This window comes from Ovis aries, chromosome 4 (assembly GCF_016772045.2).
Source record: "Ovis aries strain OAR_USU_Benz2616 breed Rambouillet chromosome 4, ARS-UI_Ramb_v3.0, whole genome shotgun sequence".
NCBI classification, from domain to species: Eukaryota; Metazoa; Chordata; class Mammalia; order Artiodactyla; family Bovidae; genus Ovis; species Ovis aries.
Genome location: NC_056057.1, coordinates 63618717 through 63640653, shown reverse-complemented (window position 1 = coordinate 63640653; position 21937 = coordinate 63618717). Strand labels below are relative to the sequence as shown.

The window sequence follows — 21937 nt, the reverse complement described above, 5'->3', positions numbered from 1 at the left end:
CTGTCTTTTCAACAAACAGAACTAAATTAATTTAATATTCAGATTAGGGTGAAGAAGCAGAGACAAACAGAGACTTTCCCTGGCAGTTCAGGGGTGAAGACTTCACTTTCCAATGCAAGGGTGCAGATTCTATCCTTGGTTGGGGAACTAAGATCCCACCTGCCTCGTGGCCAAAAAACCAAAACATAAAACAGAAGCGATATCGTAACAAATTCAATAAAGACTTTAAAATTTGGTCGACATAAAAAAAAAAAAACACCTTGAAAAAAGAAGAAGCACTGAAGAACAGTCAGGAGGCAGAGAGAAGTCACAATCTCATTTTGTGTTTAGCTTCCAGAAGACTGCTGAAATTGAATCCAGTGATGGACTGATAACTAAAAAGCTAAAAATTAACCTCCTCCAAATTCAATTGCTTGTAAGACCAAAGAGCTCATACCCTGGAGTGAGCATCTGGGAAACTGGAGAGTGAGCCACAGGGCAGAAATTTCCTTCATTCATTTGAAACTGGAGGAAAATTTAAATTAAAACTACAGCACTGCCCAGCTTAGCAAGACTCATGACGGGATCCAATTGCTTGGCTCTTACCCCACATGCCCAATACAGGAAAAGATAGTCCCTCTCTGATGGGGAAAAAGAAAAGCAAAAACAATTATTTAATTCAGGCTTTATCATTCTGTTATACAAAATATCTTGCATTAAATAGAAATCTATGAGACATGTAAAATCAAATATATAACCCACAATTAAAAGGTAAATTCTAGTCAGAAAATTTAAATCCATAGAGAACATTAATGTCGGAATTAGCATACAGAGAATTTAACTATAATCATTAGGTTTAAAAATTTACAGAAAAAGATGGATAAAATGGGTGAACAGACAGGAATTTTCAACAGAGAAATAGAAGCCCGGGGAAAAACTGAAATTTATAACATCTAAAATAAAAAATTCACTAGATGGGCATTAAAGCAGACAATGTATCAGAATAAAGTAACAATGAACTCAGGGACAAATAATATATCCAAACAGAGACAAAGAGAAACAAACAAACAAAAAGATGAAGGGAGTACCAAAAACCTGTGGGACAACATCAAAAGCTGAACATACATGGAACTGGAATCCTCAAAGACAGTAAGAAAGAGAACGGGGAAGACAAAATATCTGAACAAAAGATATTTGCTAAAGTTTTCTAAAAACTGATTTAAAAAATCAACCCACGGAACAAAGATGTTCAGTGAAATCTAAGCAGGATATATACAAAGAAGACCACATTTAAGCTCATCACCATCAAACCAAGAGAAATCAAATACAAAAAGAAAGCTTCAAACCACTATAGAAAACATATTACATTCAGGGAAACAATAGTAAGTGTGATAGATGACTTTGCAAACCATGGAAGACAGAAGACAAAGAATGACATTTAAAGAGCTTAAACATAAAGCTTTCAACCCAGAATTCTTATCCAGAAAAAAAAAAGCACTTAAAAAATAATGAAGGAAAATAAGGATGTTTTTAGAAAGGCAAAAGCTAAGAGAACTTATTGGCAGCAGATCTGCACCACAATGCTAAATAAAGTTCTTAAGACTGAAGAGAAATTATACCAGATGGAAACCCAGATCTGCAGGAAGAAATGAAGAACACCACCGAAACCCAAATTGAGACATCCAGCTATGAAAGATGACTAAGAGTTAACCAGGCATAGATTAGGAGACACGGAGAGGGAAATACGCAGGATACAGGAGAGAGCATGTGCAAAGGCCCTGAGACGGGAAAAGGGGCAGCCCCTTCTGGGAACTAGAGGAAGGAAGGACACAGCAGGACTGCGGCAAAAGGAAAATGCCCTAGAGCAGAGAGACCCAGAAAGGGCCAGGGCATGCAAGATGTGGTAGGCTGGTTTTCTACCACACTAGAAGCTATTACTAGCCTTCAGACTACATCAACAGATTCATCTCCAACTAAGACTAGCACACACTCTGTTTATGGACTTTGGGAGTTAAGTTTCACAAATAAACACAGCACTCAATAGCCTGAATAAATAATACATCTTGCACTTACGCTATCTACGAAATGAATGCAAAAAATACTTAAATCATGTCGCTCATCTGCAGGTAACCTCCATGGCCTTTCCATCCGCTCCAAATGAACCTTACAATGACTGACAGGACTACAGAATCAGCCCTTTCCACATCCCACCTTCCACCTTTCACTGTCTGGCCTTATACCTTCCACTCTCTGCTCCTCCAAAGTGGCCTCCTTGCTTCTCCCCAAATAAATCAGGAAACCCCCCACAACCCCCCACCTTTAGCAGAAGACTGTTCCACCTTCACATCCACAAGGGACCTTTGTTTTACTACTGAAACATCTGCAGCCTCTACAGATCCTGACATAGGGTAGGCCCTCAGTATATGCTGTTGTTTTTTTCCCTATTTATTTTTTTGAAGTATAGTTAATTTACAGTGTTGTTAATTCCTATTACACAGCAAAGTGATTTGACTATATATGTTGTTTTAAATGAGTTGAATAAACACAAGACTCAGAACAAATATTCTTACCATTATTAGGAATGAAAGGGAGAAAGGAAGAGGAAAAGAGAAAAGGTTCCTTAAGTTGGCAAGAAAAGATCTCATCATAAAAAGCTAAACAAACCTATTGCACATAAAATGAATTTTTAACAGTCAAAACTGGAGAAAAGTACTGCATTTAGCTTTTTTTTAATGTGCCCATCTAAATGCTTTTCAATTAACATGCAAAAAATCAACCAATGCTATAAATATCTTATAATAAAAAAACATTTTAAAAGCAAAGCAAAATTGTTAGTTTTCATCTTAGCAAAAATTCTCAATAGGAACAGAATTAACATTTAATTAAAAAGTTTGATAAAACATCTGCATAGTTTTTATTATAAAATAAAAATTTTATATATAGGCTCAGTATTACTGATTATTACTATGAGCCACTAATAGCTTCTTTATTGTGTTTTCACATTTTTCAGATTTGAGGATTTTAAATTTTCCTTTTAAATAATTTTAATCATTTATGCTACATAATTTGTAGTTCTTCTTTTAAAGCAAAAATTTCCCCTTGTAAAACCATCTGAGAAAGGAATACTTCAGAAAGTACATCATATAAAGAAATGGCAACCCACTCCTCCAGCATTCTTGCCTGGGAAATCCCGTGGACAGACGAGCCTGGTGGGCTATAGTCCATGGGGTTGCAAAAGAGTTGGGCGTGACTTAGCAACTAAACAACAGCAATGAAAACAAAAATACCTATCTTAGACTCAATTACATAGCAAATTAAATAATGGAGATAGAACTTAAAAGCAGGAAACAATTCACAACTGTTTTTTAGCACATAAACCACTCACTCACATGATTTAAATAACTCTCCTAAGAAAGAAGGGTACCAGTTAGAAAACAGCCAGATATTCCAGGGCGACACACACTGTGATTCTCTGGAAAACTTCACTAAATATATGAATAGTTACAACCAGAGTAGATGCTGTGTCCCGGCCCCCCCAATATAAAAACTATGTACTTTAAACAACACTTTTAAAAATCAGAAGAAAACAAGGATCTGAAAATCTTACAATCTGAAAACCAAAATAAATAAAAAAGTATAATAAAATCATTTTCAGTTACTTGTGATCTCACAATTATTTTATCCAAAACTACAGTTTATGTTCTCAATTAATGTCATTACTCAAAATGGTCACATATACTTTAAAGCTACAGTCATTGCTGCTGCTGCTGCTGCTGCTGCTAAGTCGCTTCAGTCGTGTCTGACTCTTTGCGACCCCATAGATGGCAGCCCACCAGGCTCCGCCGTCCCTGGGATTCTCCAGGCAAGAACTCTGGAGTGGGTTGCCATTTCCTTCTCCAACGGTCATTGATATAAGTACAATTATTTACTTAACTAATTCAGGAAAACTACAGTTTTAATTCTAATCTTATTTAGTTAACCTTTCCTAAGTAGAAAGTAATCCCTAGGTGTGTTTCAATATCCCAAGTAGCTGAAAAGTATTAAACTAAAAAAAAAAAAATCTATCAACCTGAAAAATGAACTGAACTACTTCACTGCTGAAAACTGAAAAGACTGCTAACAAAGATGTTCATGTTACATGAGTATCAAAATTATTAGAAAAATGTACAATCAAAAATTAATAACCCCTAATGTCTAGTCAAGGCTATGGTTTTTCCAGTGGTCATGTATGGATGTGAGAGTTGGACTATAAAGAAAGCTGAGTGCCGAAGAATTGATGCTTTCGAACTGTGGTGCTGGAGAAGACACTTGAGAGTCCCTTGGACTGCAAGGAGATCAGTCCTGGGTGTTCACTGGAAAGACTGTTGTTGAAACTGAAACTCCAATACTTTGGCCACCTGATGCGAAGAGCTGACTCATTGGAAAAGACCCTGTTGCTGGGAAAGATTTAGGGCAGGAGGAAAAGGGGACAACAGAGGATGAGATGGTTGGATGGCATCACCGACTCAATGGACATGGGTTTGGATGGACTCCGGGAGTTGGTGATGGACAGGGAGGCCCGGCATGCTGCGTTTCATGGGGTTGCAAAGAGTCAGACATGACTGAGCGACTGAACTGAACTGAATTATACACTGAGAATAACACAGTAGACCTTTCTGCTTCAGAGATGGTAATATTTAAAACTGTGCCTTGGCTTCAAAATTTTCAATAATCTCTTTCTTCGCAGCATCTCACTGTGAACACCCAATGCTCCTTTCTTCCACTGTTAAGCAATTATTTCCTATTTCTTCGGGCATTCTCACAGATCTGTGCTTCCAAATGTTTTATGGTCCACACCAAGGCACTAAGCAGCATACACAGTCAAAAAGAGCCAAATAATTCTTTTATTTCTTTGTTTAAACTTCAGACCAAATCAATTAACTGATGTCATGTTGCAATCAATTGTCAAATAACTCTCATCTATAAAGTCACTCTAGCTTTAAATTTCTGTGATTTTAAATACTATGCATGTGCTAGTTTAAGTCTCATTAGTAATCCACTAAATGATAAGAAAAGTAAGTTCAACCCCGAGTCTACAGTTTAGTTTTTGTATGACTACACTCAGAGCTTTGTAACATGTATATATTCAAATATTATAGACAGTGTGGAAACACTTAAAAGGATTAAGTTACTTCACACAAAACAATCGGACCTTTTATATGAGAATTCCCCTCATAGAAAACTTTCATGAAAGAAAACCAAACATATATATATATATATATAACTAGAAATTCATTTATAATTATAATTAAGTTAGTAGAAGGATTTTATTGGCATCTTGAATTTATATTAAAATTTAGCCTAAAATAAGTTACCAATAATAATACAAACAATTACACAAGCTAATAATTACTTAGCAGCAACTATGTGTCAAACATTGCTCGAGACACATTACAGATATGAGCTCATTTAATCTCCCAATAATCCAATGAGATGGATAACATTATTTTTCCAATTTACAAAGAGAAAACTAGGGTGGGTGAGATTAAAGGGTTTGCCCAGGTCACTCAGTCACGAAATGGCAGAGTCAGGATTTGAACACAGGTAGCCTGGATGCAGAGTCTATGCTTTTTACAATGTTATTCTCTTTAGAAAGAACTTGGATACATGCACAAATTTATAGATACAATAAAACATTCTGCAAAGGACACTTAAAAGTGTATCAAGGTTTAATATAAATGCATTAAAATAGAAACATATACTATAGCTCCTATATCAAAAAGTTACCCCCCACAAGAAGTTAATGGATACATGGCTAGCTTATTTTTATTACAGTTAAAACAAGAGTTTTCACAATTTTAAATTATATACAGAATTAACACAGACCCACTATTTCTTTAAGCCACTAAGAGATATATCAAAAGATACAATGGTTGTAAAATTTAAGATAAATGCTAGTGTTTAAAATTTCAATCAAAATGAGATTAAACATTTAAAGTCTACTGCTGCTGCTAAGTCGCTTCAGTCGTGTCCGACTCTGTGCAACCCCATAGACGGCAGCCCACCAGGCTCTGCCATCCCTGGGATTCTCCAGGCAAGAACACTGGAGTGGGTTGCCATTTCCTTCTCCAATGCATGAAAGTGAAAAGTGAAAGTGAAGTCACTCAGTTGTGTCTGACTCTGCGACCCCATGGACTGCAGCCTACCAGGCTCCTCTGTCCATGGGATTTTCCAGGCAAGAGTACCAGAGTGAGTTGCCATTGCCTTCTCCTATTTTAAAGACTGCTACTATAGATTAAATTTAAAGAAATTTAAATTTCTATATATTTCTATATTTTATATTGGTAAAATTTTGTATTAGTAAAATGTCTTAAAATTTTAAGAAATACTTAAATGAAAATCATTATTTCTAGAAGTAAAACCCCTAAACAGTTTGAAAATATTTGTTTACTACCTACCTCTCCATGATTGAAAAAGAAGCACAACACTGTAACCAAGCCTCCTAAACGGCTGCCGCTGGAAAAGAATATAAGAAAATGTAACTCCAGTAACAGAAACCAGGTCGATCCTAATAAAACCCTGAAATAACATAGCATCTACTAGTACTACAAAAAGTTTTAGCCACACTAGAACTCTATTATTTACAAAACAACTTATTTCCTCTGATGTATCATTAGTTTAAAAAAAAAAGTTTTGTGGTGTTTTTTTTTTTAAATCATTCTCCATGCTCAAAATGTACAGAAAATCAGAAACTGACAAGGAATAAAAAATTCTTATTCGTCATGTTATTGTGTACCATGCAACCTGATCTGTCTTTTTTCATTTTTTAAACTTCTTTAGTACCAACTATTTTTCTTTGTATATAATATATATTCAGGAGAGAGGATGGATGCTAGTACAGAAAAGTCCTTTATGGTCAGAAAGCTGGAAATCACCATACTGCCTCCTGCTCTTGGAAATTCACAAAGTGTGTTAGCACGTTAAAGATTTAACTAATTTAGTACTTCCCAAATCCCATCTCCAAGCTACCTTTATACCTGCTTGTGAAACACTAGTTTACAGATTTTTATCATTTATTTTCAAAAAATTGGGAAACACAACACAAACATCAAAATAAGAGAATCTGGCTTATACCTCTAGCTAAGAAACCACAATGGTATAGTTTGACAGTCCTAACAGTTAAAGCTTCACTTGCTCAGATAAGGGTGAAATACGTCCCCATTCTACTCTGACCCTGACCAAAAGCATCTGGGCAAAGGAAAGGAAGGCTCTTTTCAGGTTTGTTTCACCATTTCTTTCATCTCTACTCTTGAGGTCTTTGAGTTCTCTTTAGCTCATGCTGCTTTCCTGTAATTTTATCCAGATATCCTTCCTTCCTTCTATCCACCCAGAAATATGTGTATATCACAGAAAAGCAACAAAGAATCAGACACAGGTATTCCAGGCCATTATGTTTATTCTTCAGGGTGTATGAAAGAGGAAACACAGGGGAGATACATGAGATGGCAGGAATAATTCATGTACGGAGAACATACACCCTCCCCAACATCCCCAGAAGCAAACAGGAAGGGCTGGGACAGTCAGCCTTGGCTCAAGAGGGAAGTGGAGTCTGCATGTTTAGCGGCAAGGAGTTTACAGAGTTGCTATTTTCCCCATAGAGTTAGGGCACAGAGCCACTTGCTGCTCAAGAGAACAGGCAGCAGTGCTAAAGGTTGAGGAAAGTGGAGGAGGAGGTGTCTGAAATACCACTTGCACTTAGGAGAGAGGTAAGGAGGGAAAACAGAAGGGCTCTAGAGCCCTCTTTAAGGGATCAATAGAAGTTCAAGATCACAAATTATCACAGAGACACTAACGGTAAGGCTGTGTGATCTTTCTCCACTGGTTATTAACTTGGACTGGCACAAATGAAATATAAAGGGGCAAAGAAAGCATGCTGGCCAGACAGCAGTGAAGTGATGGATTACAGAAATAAGAAAGGCAGATAAAGGAGCTGGAAAGGGTACAGGACAGGGGTTGGAAGTTGGGGTTCTCTCAAGAGGCATAGCATGGCATTTCAAAAGACCAGCAAACAGGCAAACTCTAGGCTCACTTAAGTGATGAGACTTTAGGAAGCTTAAGAATGTATTATGGGGACTTCCCTGATGGTCCAGGGGTTAACAATCTGCCTGCCAATTCAGGGGACACGGGTTTGATCCCTAATCTAGGAAGATTATGCATGCTGCAGGCAATTGAGCCCATGCCCTGCAACTACTGAAACCTGCACACCCTAGAGCCCGGGCTTTGCCACTGGACAGCAGCCCTGCTCGCTGCAACTAGAGAAAGCCTGCATGTGGCAATGAAGCACCACTGAAATTAAAATTTTTTAAGAAAAAGAATGAGTTATGGATTTAAATAATTAAATGTTTAAATATTAGATATTAAAGAGACAAATATATTTTAACAATTTGAACATATTCTAACAAGATAAAAAGCCATAGATCTATATATTTTTAAAAAATGGTTTCCTGCCAGCAACCCTCCTCCAATCCTATTCACCAAAGTTAATCAATAACATTTGTTGTGTGTCCATCCTTCCAAATTCTCTCTATAACCCTACAAACACATATTTTAATGTTATTACTGTTAACATCCCTCCAAAATGTTCCTTTCCTAATTAATCTGTTATTCCTAATCCATACATTTAACCCAAAGCATTCTTTTCAACAGACGTCATATACTGCACAGCACAAACACTTTGCAACTTGTTCCACCCTTTCCCTGTTATCGGTCATACAGATGTTTTTCAGTTCCTTGTTTTAATTTTTTAAATGATAAAATAACATCTTTGCACATGTAAAAGATAGTGTTTTCACTTCTATCAGATAGACCTGTGAGACTGTCAAGTCAAAGAATGTGGACTTTCCAGAAAACCCACTCCAGTCCACACCCTCACCAGTGTACGAAGGGTTGATTTCACTATAACACAGAAGCCAGTGTGCCCAGACCCTTTTACATTTTGCCCATAGAAGGGTGGAGATTTTTTCTCACTGTTGTTTTGATTTGTTCTTCCTGCCTATTTGTACAAAGCATTATGTCAGTGGGTTGTTTCATTTTGCTTTCTTCATTTACTCTTCTGTGAACTGTTCTGTTCACATTCTTATCTGTTTTTCTACTGGATTCTCTGTTTCCCTATTTAAAGATTAGGGATATAAATTTTTTACTGTTATATATGTGACAAAATCTTTTGCTATAACTTATGATTTATTCTACAATAAAAAATTTAACTTTATGTAGCTAATTTTATAGTAAAATGTCAATATTTTTTCTTTTTTCCTTCTGTATTTCCTGGCTTGTCTGTGAAGGTCTTCCCCATCTCAAAATTATACAGTGTTCTCCTATAGTAAGATTATAGTACAGCATCTTTTGATTACAGACAGCTTTGCTTGACCAGGCAGAGAGGCAGATTTTCTGGTATATTGAGGCTCTGCATAGCCAAGAGCAGAGAAAAAACTGCTTATCGACAAGGAATGTTCTATGTTCCAATCATTAGGAAATGACATGACTTGCAATAAATCCAAAACAGTGTTCCCAGCGTTTAACTTCCTACCCTCTGATATTTAAAGACTATCACATAGGTCATTTTATTTTGCTAAACAGAAAAGATGTAGCAACCAGAATATTTAAAATCATTTTTTTTCCATTACAGTTGATAAGTTGATATTTCAACATTCCCTAGTGGTTAAAAAAAGTTTCTTCTGCAATATTACCACCAACTGTCAGAAAATATGAAAGCTCCTATTGTGCAAATTTTAAAGCATTCTAAGCTTGGTAAACATTTGCCACAGTTATTCATACATCCCAATTAACCTTGGACCTTAATTTCCCTAGATATAAAATAAGGGGATAAGAATATAAAAAATCTTAAAAATACTATCAACTCTAATGTTTAATCTTCTTGTAATTTTCTTCTTTCCCAAATCTTTCTGTAAAGTGGATTTAAACCAGTCATCACATTTTGGTAGGCTCTGTTAATCATTGTGGGTTTTACCTCTATATACCAAAGAACTTTGAAACATGCAAAGTTCAAAATAAAGAAACAAAAGTAATCATTGTTGTTGTTTAGTCACTAAGTGGTGTCCAACTCTTTTCTGACCCTATGGACTGCAGCCTGCCAGGCTCCTCTGTCCATGGGATTTCCCAGGCCAGACTACTGGAGTGGGTTCCAGTTTCCTTCTCCAGGGGATCTTCCCGACCCAGGGATCAAATCTGTATCTCTTGCATTGCAGGCATATTCTTTACCGTTGAGCCACCAGGGAAGCCTGATATTAAATTACCCTGTGTAAATGCTTAGGAAAGAGAATATGAAAGAGTAATTTAGAAACAAACCAATCAAGAGGATTTCAAGTCTTGACTTTGAGATGTAAGCCTCAGCACCTGCTAGACCACCAGACCTGACTGAGAGCAGAGCATCCTCCCTCGAACTTTTTAATTGTTTAGTCCCTATGTTGTGTCATGACTCTTTGCAACCCCACGGACTGTAGCCTGCCAGGCTCCTCTGTCCATGGAATTCTCCAGGCAAGAATACAGGAGTGGGTTGCCATTTCCTCCTCCAGGGGATCTTCCTGATCCAGGGATGCAACCTGCAACTACTATTTGGCAGGCGGATTCTTTACCACTGAGCCATCAGAGAAGCCTTCTCTTAGGGGCAGGGATATTTTGAACATTAAGAAAAGAAAAAGTAAAAGGTGAGAAAGAGAATGAGAATCAGGAGGGCTGAGAAAAGTTCTAAGCTTGGTCCTGCCAGTCTCTTATAAGCAAATAATCAATGCCTTTAATTTAACTCTCTGTCTGCTAGGACCAAGGAAAAGATTTTTATTTACAAGATTGTGAACTTCTTGATACATCACTGCAACTGTTGTAGTGCCAAATATTGAGCCTCTCCTAAGGCAGAGATTCAAAAGGTATCTTTAGAATAAGTGAAAACATAAAAAGTCTTCAATCAGAACACTGCTGGCATTCATTTTGGGGAACCTTGTGGTTAAATATACATTTCCTGTCATTGGTACTGGGACCTCCACTCCATGATGCACAATTTCCTCTCCATCAGCTCAGCCTCTACCCAGATGCTTCCTTCCCCTCCTGCCTTGAAACCTCACTCTGCTGGGAGAGTCACTCTGTCAGGCTCCTACATGGTTCTAGGCCCAGAGGTGAGGCCAGCAGCCTCCTCTATTGTCATCTTCATTAAACCCTGCTCATCAGAGCTCATTTCTCTCACATGCTCTCCTCAAAGCGGTCATCTCCCAACACTCTAGCTCATTCCCATTATTCACAGCTTTCTCCTACCTCAAAGGCACACCAAGTTTCTTAACCCTATGCTGAGCACCACTGGAGAAAATTATACCAATGTGCAAACCTGTGCTGTCCTAAAATTATAAAACAAAATTTTAAAAACCTGTCAATCACAAATCCTCATGAACTATGCCTCCCAAATACCTTGGAGACCGTCCGCTTCTTTCCATCCCACCCCCACTAAACTAGCTCAGGCCACCTCCCCCTTCCCCATGGACGACTGCAACACCTTCCCACACAGCTTCATTAGGCTGTGCATCCATGCTCACGCCTCCTACAATATATTCTCTACATTATGCCATCGTTACAAATAAATGAATACAACCACACTAACTATCCACTCAATACTTCACTGGCATTCCACTGTTCTCCGGAGGAAATGCAAACACCTAAACATGTCTAGGATGCTGTGTGGGATCTGGTTGTGGATGTACCCCCAGATCCCTTTCACTATTCTTCCTTCTACCCCAAAACCTGTGCTCCAGTTGCACTGTACTGCTACAGTCCCTCAAATGGAATCACAATGACTGCAGTGAGCAAAACAGCCTGGTGGGGAACAGGACTGACGGCAGAGGAAGAGAGTCTAGGCAGAGAGAGGCCTACAGGAGAAAACCACGGTATCCCAGGAAGAGCGGTGCAGGGAGGTCCCAGAGATAGAGAGAGAATGTCAGACTGTGCCAGGGAGACAGAATGCTGGGGGGCAAAGAAAGAAGTACAAGGATGCCAGAGATATTCTGAAGAAAGAAACCAACGGGGTTTTGTGACCACTTGGACGTCAGAGGTAGCAAAAGGGGATAGTCATGGATATCTTCTCAGGCTCAGACTTGGACAACAAACAGTGTGGTTAGTGTCGTTTGCTGAGATAATGACACAAGAGGAGGCAGATTTTGTACAAAAGACACCAATATTTTCAACTAATAACTTTCATCAATTTATGCATGCTGAAGAGAAATACTTATCTTTTAAATATTCATAGACAACTGTTATACCAAATGATTCAAGACGTGCTAACCCACCAAGCTAATAGAACATTCAAAACAAAAACAAAAAAACAAGGAGCTGGAAAAGTTTGAGCTAATACAATTCACAGCCTATTTAAGACACGTTTTTAACCAAAAATCCAGCCTGTGTAAACAGTAAATGCTGATTAATGAACAAAAAATGTCAAGTAAAATAATGAAAAGAAATTAGCATAAAGGATAAGAAATTCAACTTCTCCTTAAAACAGGTGAAGGGCTAGGGAAAAGTAAAATCTTGATATAAAATCTTAGTTCTGCCACAAAGACGAAAAAGAAAAAAAAAAAACCCACTGCATCACTTCATAGGTGACTTGGGTTGGATCATGAGAAGGACATGTACGAAAATTGGTTATATTAATTATAACTATTCACTTCAGGACACAAAGTGAAAGTTGCTCAGTCATGTCCAACTCTTTGTGACGCCATGGACTATACAGTCCATGTAATTCTCCAGGTCAGAATACTGGAGTGGGTAGCTGTTTCCTTCTCTGGGGGATCTTCCCAACCCAGGGATTGATTCCGGGTCTCCCACATTGCAGGCAAATTGTTTACCAGCTGAGCTACCAGGGAAGAAAGGAGGGCATTAAGCAAAATTAAAAGGGAGGTCTGACATACAGACTAATCTTCCAAGTCCTCAAGGTGTCTGGAACCTATTTAGAAATAAAGTAGTCAAAAAAAAAAAAAAAAACACAATTCTAGTATCAAGGAAGCCACTGTGAATCTCCAATGGCCAAAGAAGATAACAGAAGAACAGAAAACCAGAAGAGCATTTTCTTTGCACTGTGTGACTGGTTGGTTCCTCATGTAAAAGAAAAGGCATTTTCTGATAAGTAGCTATGGTCTACCAAAGAATGGCCAGGCTTTTCTCACAATGCAAACTGAAGGAGGATCTGCAGGTAACAGACAATGCAAAAAACAAAACTTCAAGTTCAAAATTCTTTAGAAGAGCTGGAAATTTCATAGAAACTACACTAAAACATAACAGGTAAAATAAGGGAGGGGGAAAAAAAAACCCAGGAAATTATATTTCAATCCAAGAGTCCCCTATCCAAACCATAGGATTTGGAGGAAAAGAGAGACAATGGAGAAGAGAAAGTCATCAAAGAAGTAATATAGAAAGTTTCCCCCAGAAGAATGCACATGTCCAGAGGAACAAAGCCGTTAGAGTATCTGATATAAAGAATGAAACAAAATCTACTACATCATGACCTTTACTTAAGATATGGAAAAAAGAATCCAAAAGCTGCCAGAGAGAAAAAATGAACCAGGTACAAAAGGAACTGATGGCAGAACAGCACCTAACTTTTGAAAAGCTATAGTGAATCTCAGAAGACAGTGGAATAAAGTCTAAAGAAAACTAAAGTACTGAATTAGCCAAAAAGTTTATTCAGGTTTTTTAGGAAAAATCCAAATGAACTTTTCTAAAACCAGTCAAACTATTGACCAGTATAGTGTGGAGCCAAAAGACACAGGGTTCCAGGAGAGAGGCCCCAAGGTTTACGAGTGGGAGAACGGAAATGGTGAATTTTACATATTTGGCAACATATAAATTGTTTTACAGTTTACTTGCGGACTGTGAAGAAAGCTGAGCACCAAAGAATTGATGCTTCTGAACTGCGGTGTTGGAGAAGACTCTTGAGAGTCCCTTGGGCTGCAAGGAGATCCAACCAGTCCATTCTAAAGGAGATCAGTCCTGGGTGTTTGGATGCTAAGCTGAAACACCAGTACTTTGGCCACTTCATGCGAAGAGTTGACTCATTGGAAAAGACTCTGATGCTGGGAGGGATTGGGGGCAGGAGGAGAAGGGGACGACAGAGGATGAGATGGCTGGATGGCATCACCGACTCAATGGACGTTGAGTTTGAGTGAACTCTGGGAGTTGGTGATGGACAGGGAGGCGTGGAGTGCTGCAGTTTATGGGGTCGCAGAGTCGGACACGACTGAGTGACTGAACTGAACTGTGGTTAATGGACACGACTGAGCGACTGAACTGAACTGTGGTTAATAATTAATCAGTATACAAAAAGTGAAGGAAAACAAAATAATAGATGACTCTTAACTACAAGAAAATAATTGTTTCCATGTAAAAAACTATTTACCCTACCAGACTCAGGGCTTCCCAGGAGGGACAGCAGTAAAGAATTTGCCTGCCAATGTAAGAGACACAAGAGATGCAGGTTTGATCCTTGAGTTGGGAAGATCCCCTGGAGGAGGAAATGGCATCCCACTGCAGTATTCTTACCTGGAAAATTCCATGGACAGAAGATCTTGGCAGGCTGCATTCCACAGGGTCATAAAGAGCCAGACACGACTTAGTGGGCCAAGCACAGAGCACAGCACTTGACTAAGCAGTGTGCAATGTTTATACGGTCATAACAACATAAATATGGACTACTGTCTGAAAGTGCTTTCTCGGGACAAAGAAATGGATGGGCGATGGGGACAGACAGGGCAAGGGACTGGTGCTTCATTTCATCACAGAAGCCAACACAGAAAATAACGACAATTAACTTTAAAATCACACTAAAAAGTCTCATACCCAGCTGTAGAAAAGAATAAAAAAATAGCTCAATAAACTTATTTGGGAACTTGCTGATTTTCACTGGACAAAGAACTATAAGTAAAACAATCATAAAAATTTCCCAGGTAACAGGAAAACAGACATTCTTATTCATCACCAAAGGAAATAAAATACTATATTGTACTGCTTTTTTAAGCGAGGATAGTGGGTACTATAGAAGATAATCACAGAGATGCATGAAACATAAAATAAGGGGTTTCATATAGCTGTTTCTTATAAAGCCCTAAAAGAAAAGTTCAGTAAAAGTATTTTCCATGGAGAACAACAAACAAAAGCCCAGGGAGACAGCAGGGTCTGGAGAGGTAACAGGCAGCTTAGGCAGACTCAGAGTCAACTTTACTCACTGCTCACTGTTTTCTACAGAAGATCTGCTCAGATGATGCTTAATCTAAAATAGAAAGCCAAATGCTGAAGGAGCTCCAAAACCAAGAAGAGGTATTTTCTGGGCACCCTGGAGAACAATGAATGGAAAAGGGCTCAAAGATTCTATAACATGATCTAAAAATCATACTCAAAATCAGGTGCTGTAATGATTCTATTTCTTATCTTATGAATTGTGGGGAAAGGATTTTTATCCATCCTTCAGCTACAGTTTCTATACGTCTTTACTACAGAAACTCTAAAGATGGTGGCAGCCATAATCAAAATCAGTGAGAGACTAAAGAAAAAATTAAGCACAAAAGTGCTGGGCACAGCACTTCTCTGTGAAGACCTTGAATGGCTTCATGTCATTATCTTACCATCCTTAGACTAAAAGCAGACAAAAGAATGGCTTGGCCTGGATGCCAGATAATCTCCATAGAAGGGGCTGGTGGTACAGGCGGATGAGACCACATTCTCACCACTGGCGCGACCAGATTGCAGTAGATGAAGGAACAGGAATTTTAAAGCTTGGACTGGGGGTGACAAGGACACTCAAGCAGTAGTCCAATCAAAAAAATCTTGTTTCCATTCTGTTCTCTGAGAGGAAAATGAAGAGATGTTCCTTGGCAGAAGGGAAGGAATCAAGAAACAGACAGACTGAAGGACAGTGACGAATAAAGAATAACTACTTCGTACAAGGAGGGATGAACTCTATAAAACCAACAGGGGGATGAGCCCTAAAACAGAAACACATCTTCTAAGGGACATCCCTCTTCCAGGGCTAATTCTGTCCTATATTAGTTTTCCACTAATAGAAATACTCAAGGTTTGTTTTGAATTCCTCTAAATTTCAAAGGAAGGCAAAATGATCAAAGGCAACAAACTTGTGAAACAGATGTACTTCTGGAGCACACACACACCCCCAGACAGACACCTGTATCAGAGAAGTAATAGAGACAGAAGACAAGTCCAGTAGGAGTGAAAAGGAGAGTGAGATGATATGGAGAGGCTAGGCCTCCTTGGGTAAAAGGCCTTTCAAATTCCCAGTTTCAGTTTTTACGAGGCCCAAATAGTTGGGTTTCCTGTTCCCTAATTCCACAAGAACTCTGTATCCCAGGACCACATTCCTCTTTTATTTGAACTAGTCAGAGTATCTCTGGTGAGCTATTTAGAAAAAAGAAAAAAGAAATCCTGTTTGGAAACTCTCTTATTATTTGTATATATCTTTTATATAAATAAAATTTATAATAAATTTTATTTAATATGTATTTTTTTCCAGAGAGCTGGCTGTTAAACATTTACCAGCACACCATAACTTCAGGGTGAATAAACAGTTATATATACCATCCAATCTATTCTTACTTAACAATCTCAATTTCCAGAATAATACTAAAATCAAACAACAAAGAAGAAAAGGATTAATATTACTTGCATGACATCTGCCCTTCAGGTCCAACAAGAAAAGCTTTTGGTATTTATCAATAAGAGAATTCCATCTCTCAGGAATGAATGAATTTCCCCAAGAAGCAATGAGGACTTTCCTAACTGCCTGCTAACTAGTCTCACATGTTCCAACCTCCCTGCAGAACAGAGACATGCAGGGTCTTGAGAAACTGGCCCCCAGAAACTTAGTCTGCAGCTGAGAAATATTAGATTATCTTATGAAATACATAACTGTAACTATGACTTAACACAGCTTGTAGAAAATAATTAACAATAGGTATTTTGAAGAAATACTAAAATACTGAGAATTCCAGACAAAAAGGTATATTATGAATAGGTCGTGTTTGCAAAAATACCTTACTTCATCTCCTCAAGTCAGAGCTTGGCAGCCCAGCCCCATTTCACCGCTTGTCTATGCTTTCTGTTTTCCCTTCCACTTCCATTTCTGCTGAAATGAACTGGCTTACTTGACTTCAGAAAACTTATATATGTATTATTTTAAAACAAATATACTTTTGGATTTAAAAACACCATACTCAATTTACCTATACATTTCTAATCTGCTTGAGGGGGGGTTCATGTTTGGGAACACATGTAAGAATTAAAGATTTTAAAATTTAAAAAATAAAAAACTAAAAAAAAAAAAAGAAATTTCAACTTTCATTTCTCAATAGAAACATAGTTTTTATAAAAAAGATTCTAAATTCAATTAAGATATCCTCCTCTTTATTCTTAACCCACATGATAAGAAGTCTGCAGCTTTATCCCCCTTTATAAAATTAGAAGGGTGGCAAACCTAACAATCAAGGAAGAAAACATTAAGAACAACCTAGTAATTTGAGACTTCTAAAAATATTCATGTCAAGAACATTTAAAAATGCAATGAAAAAAAATGATAGAAAAAGTGATAGAAGACTTGATTCACCGTAATATAAACCAAGGTCCCTGCTAGAGTATAATTTACACACCTGGGCCCCCAGGGTGCAGTATAACTGTCAAGAGAACAGAAGTGACTCCACAATGCTCATTTGGGGATGGGTGAGGCTAGGAAGATTCTAGATTTTAGGATGTGTTTGGACAGGACTAAAGAGATTATGCAGGGAAATGAAAACGTGTGACACTAGTGTGGTCTCTTTACCCAAGCACAGCTCCATAGGGCAGGCCACCAGGCACAAGAGGCAGACAACACCAAGGGGGCCAGCGGGGCTCAGAGCAGTGAAATGGGTGCGGCTGAAACAGGACGCAGCACTCAGAGCTGGGGGAAGAACCAGAGGCAGCTATTTGGAAAGACCCAAATCCTCTTAAGGTAAAGTCACCCCCTCCTGCTACCCTAAGCAGTAAGTGGTCTATAGATTTTTTTTTTTTTAAGCCTAAAACTACAGTAAGAAATAAGACTTTACACCACAACTCAGCACACATACATGTATATACATATATACAATAAGCAACAAACAGAAGTTTCTCTAAATAACATCTATTTTATAAACTATGGAGAAGGCAATGGCACCCCACTGCAGTACTCTTGCCTGGAAAATCCAATGGACAGAGGAGCCTGGTAGGCTGCAGTCCATGGGGTCGCTAAGAGTCAGGCACGACTGTGCGACTTCACTTCACTTTATAAACTATGGTATGTGTTATTATTTATATTTGTATTCTTTTTTCACGTAAGTAGGAATTGCTGGTCCCAACTCACTAAACTGATCTTAAAATCCCCTATGAGGTAACGCCCTCTCATTTGACGAAGTGGTCACTGGTTGACTTTGGGGTGAGGTGGGTGTCAAAGGTCACATGAGTTCATAGCTCAGCTTTGAATCTTGTCCCTCTATTGGTCACATTTCTACTTCCTTCACTTGCTTGGAAGAGGTTTCCAACCAGTCTAGCATTAAGGTCATTCATCAACAACCCCAACTCTTTGCTCCAATCTGATCTTCCACAATCCCTCCTCAGTCATTTGTATCCCAGGGAAACTGATCTGCTTTCTACCCCCTCCCTATCCCAAAATGTCCACCTATGCCTCTCCCCAGGGTTCTTTTCGACTCCACCTATCCACAGTGCTCTGATCCTCCAAGACAGAGCTAGATCGACTGCTCCACACAGAACAAATTTCTCCTGCCTCCAGAACTGAAAGCACTTTATCCTTGCTGTCTATCTTCTACTGACACACGCCCACCACTGCTGCCATCTCCAACCTCACCCCACCCCCATGCTCTCAGAACCCAAACATGCAGTCTCAGAAAGGGACGACTTAGTATGCACTTCAGGTCCAGACTGAACAAATGAACATGGAGGGAGAATACTGCTCTCTGCAGACTAAAAAATTTCTGGCCAGGGCCCAAAGCACCAAGAATCCCTCAACCAAACCCAGAGCCTCATATTCTCTGCAGCAGATATTATGTCTTCAGCCTTTGAAATAATTGTCATAGTAAGCATTATAAGAAAATGATATTGCATGCTTACTTTTAATGTTTAGAAATTCTTCTTTCAATTAAAAAAACAGCATAACTATAGGTTAGCAATTTAGTAAGAATGTCATGTTCCATGTTTTAACTTCTCTTTAAGTCTGATTTCCCAAATGTAATAAAGACAGCTGGGTACTACTCAGCAAAATGAATAGATCCTCCCCCCCCCCCAAACTCATCTAACTTTGGCTCCTCATGAGACAAAGCACCCTGGCTTTGCTTTCCTTCAAAAGTCAGCTTCCTCTCCTGCTTACCAGATACTTCTGTTAAGTTAGTTCTGTGTATCTTGTTTCAAAAAGAAAATTTTTCACATCTTTTAATCATGAATTTTCATTTCAGTCTCCCCTAATTACATAATTCAAAGAACTTATTTAGAGCAAAGTCAGAAATATTAGCATCAAAGTATCTTAAATCTTTATGCAAATATATTTTAAGTTGATCTTCTAACAGCTTCCTCATTTGACAAATATTTATCAAGCAACTGGTATATACTCAGACACTAAGCTAGGATGCAAGAGATCTTTGAGGTATTAAACTGAAAATGCCACACTTCCAAAGCAAAGAAAACAACAGGATAATAGCAGATTCGCATGCATTAACCCAAATTGAAAATTACATACATATGCTATACCTCTGGACCTCAAAGAATCAGGAAGAAGCCAAAAAAGAAAATTCTAAAAATACTCTGAAGCTAAAATAATTCAAACAAGTAGTAGAAGGAATGGTCAAAAAAAGGAGAAATGGAAACGCAAAACTCAGAAAATATGTTAATCTTTTAGTTTTAGAAATGTTGCTCAACTATGAAGTAAATGAAGGCAGTTATTAAATATCTGTATAGACTATATTTCTGTTTAACATTAGCAGAATAGTCACTAACACCATTTGACAATAAATGGTCCTTTCCCTTATGTTCCCAATATTTTAGGTAACCAATATATACTGCTTATGTACAAAAGCCCATGAATATTTAATATTTATCAAATATCCCTGCCCTCCTCTACTTTATCCTTTAAAATTATTTTAAATGTGGCTGGCTATGCCAATAGTGAAATCAATCAATAGGAAGTAATTTTTTATCTACTAATAGATATATTAGAAATGACATTGTCATAAAACTGAACGATAAGTCAATCATTATCTCACTGTTCTTACTATTCTAGTATACAGTATAAACCATACATATTAAAAATGAATAGTCTTACCTTAAATATGTGCCATATATGAAGAACAATGCCATCATTAGTCCATTTAAAATAAAAATTACAGCAACATAAAAGCAAGCAGGATCTCCCAGTCCTTTAAAAATTAAAAAACAAAATGCTTTAACTATAGATTAATTTATGTGTCTGGCAATTCACATTAAATTGTGACTATTTTGAAAATGGTTGCCAGACACACTAAATGGTTGCCTGGGTTCCCATCTGAGCACATGACACCAGTGTGAAACATAGGTGAGACCAGAGAAGTAGCTATAGCGGTTATAAAACAGGGCTGCAAATTCATGGAGACTCCTCCTGCAGAGGTCTGGGGTCTGTGCCCCTGCTTTTAAGTCTGGCTGGGCTTGTGACTGCTTCAGCAGGCCATGGCAGAAGCCGTATGGAAGAGGCCACGCAGTATCCGACTTGGAGCCCTGAGCAACCGCATGAGAAGCCTAACTACTCTGAGATACTAATACAAAAGCACAAGATGCGTGAAAAGGGCACTTGCAGGTGCTCCAGTGAGGCTCAGCTGGGCTCAGCCTTGCAGGTACCCCAGTCAAGCAGCCAGAATGTAAGTGAAGTAGCTCCAAGTTAATTCCAGTGTTCCCAGCCATTTGAGTCTAGCAGAGTCCTCTGACATCGCAGAAACAAACCAACCATTCTATACCCTGCCCAAATTCCCTACTAGCAGAAACCATAAACACAATAAAATTGTTGTTTACACCACTAAGTTTGCCGTAAATTTATTGTACTGCAACAAACAAGACAATATCACAGCAACTTGCCTTCACAGCTTTCAATAGGGCTGAGTCCTTCTCCTCTGGTAACTGTCCAACATATCTTGGTTTGAATACCAATCAAATCCATTATTTTGGTATAAATCCTGTACCAGCTGGCTAAGATTACCTAATTGAAAAAGAAAGGGAGACATTTTAAGAAAAAAGTATCCTCAACAGTTTCCTTACTAGAATATTTTTGAGATATTTTGACAATTGACAAATTTTCCCTTCCTGTACCATTCCCATCTGGGTCTCTTTAAATCTAGTAAAGAAGCTTCACAGTCCCCTATGTAGATTCTTCACTGGTCAGTCTTCACCTGTTCACCCACGGCTAAGAATAAGATATAACAAAAGATATACAATCTGTAATCTTCAAAAGCTATAAAATTCAACTAAGGGACATAAAACAAGAGTTGAACAAACAGAAAGATATTCTATCTTCCTGAACAGATTTAATTTTTCAAGATGTGAATTCTTCCTCAAATTAATTCATAAACATAAAACAAAGCTGAGCAAAATCGCAAGTGTCTACTGAGATGTGTTACATGGAAAAATGACAAAACGGAGATAACTGAAGAAAATGTCCTAACAGATAATAAAATTTGCTACTTATATAATTAAAACAGTGTGATGCTGGCACAAGAATAGCCAGACAGATCAAAGGAACTATGGCAGATGCAGTGGAGTGCCACAGGTCTCTCTTCGGGGCTGAGGCACTCATCCCCTGAGCAGTTGGGAGGGGTGGCGGCTGACAACCCTCAGCTGCGTCTCTCTCTGGGAGCTACCCTCTGCAGTAGAGAGTAAATTC

The 21937-nt window shown here is 38.3% G+C and overlaps 1 protein-coding gene across 3 annotated transcripts in view; it reads right to left on the bottom strand.

Annotated features, from left to right (window-relative positions):
• DPY19L1 (dpy-19 like C-mannosyltransferase 1) overlaps positions 1-21937 on the bottom strand; it is a 95594-nt gene that overhangs the window by 48139 nt on the left and 25518 nt on the right. For all 3 annotated transcript variants that reach the window (XM_015095308.3, XM_042248611.1, XM_042248612.1), the window contains exons 5-7: positions 21136-21256; positions 20354-20447; positions 6417-6474 (exon numbers count right to left, since the gene is read on the bottom strand). In XM_015095308.3, coding sequence (XP_014950794.2) covers positions 6417-6474; positions 20354-20447; positions 21136-21256 — 273 coding nt within the window. The remainder of the gene's footprint in view (positions 1-6416; positions 6475-20353; positions 20448-21135; positions 21257-21937) is intronic.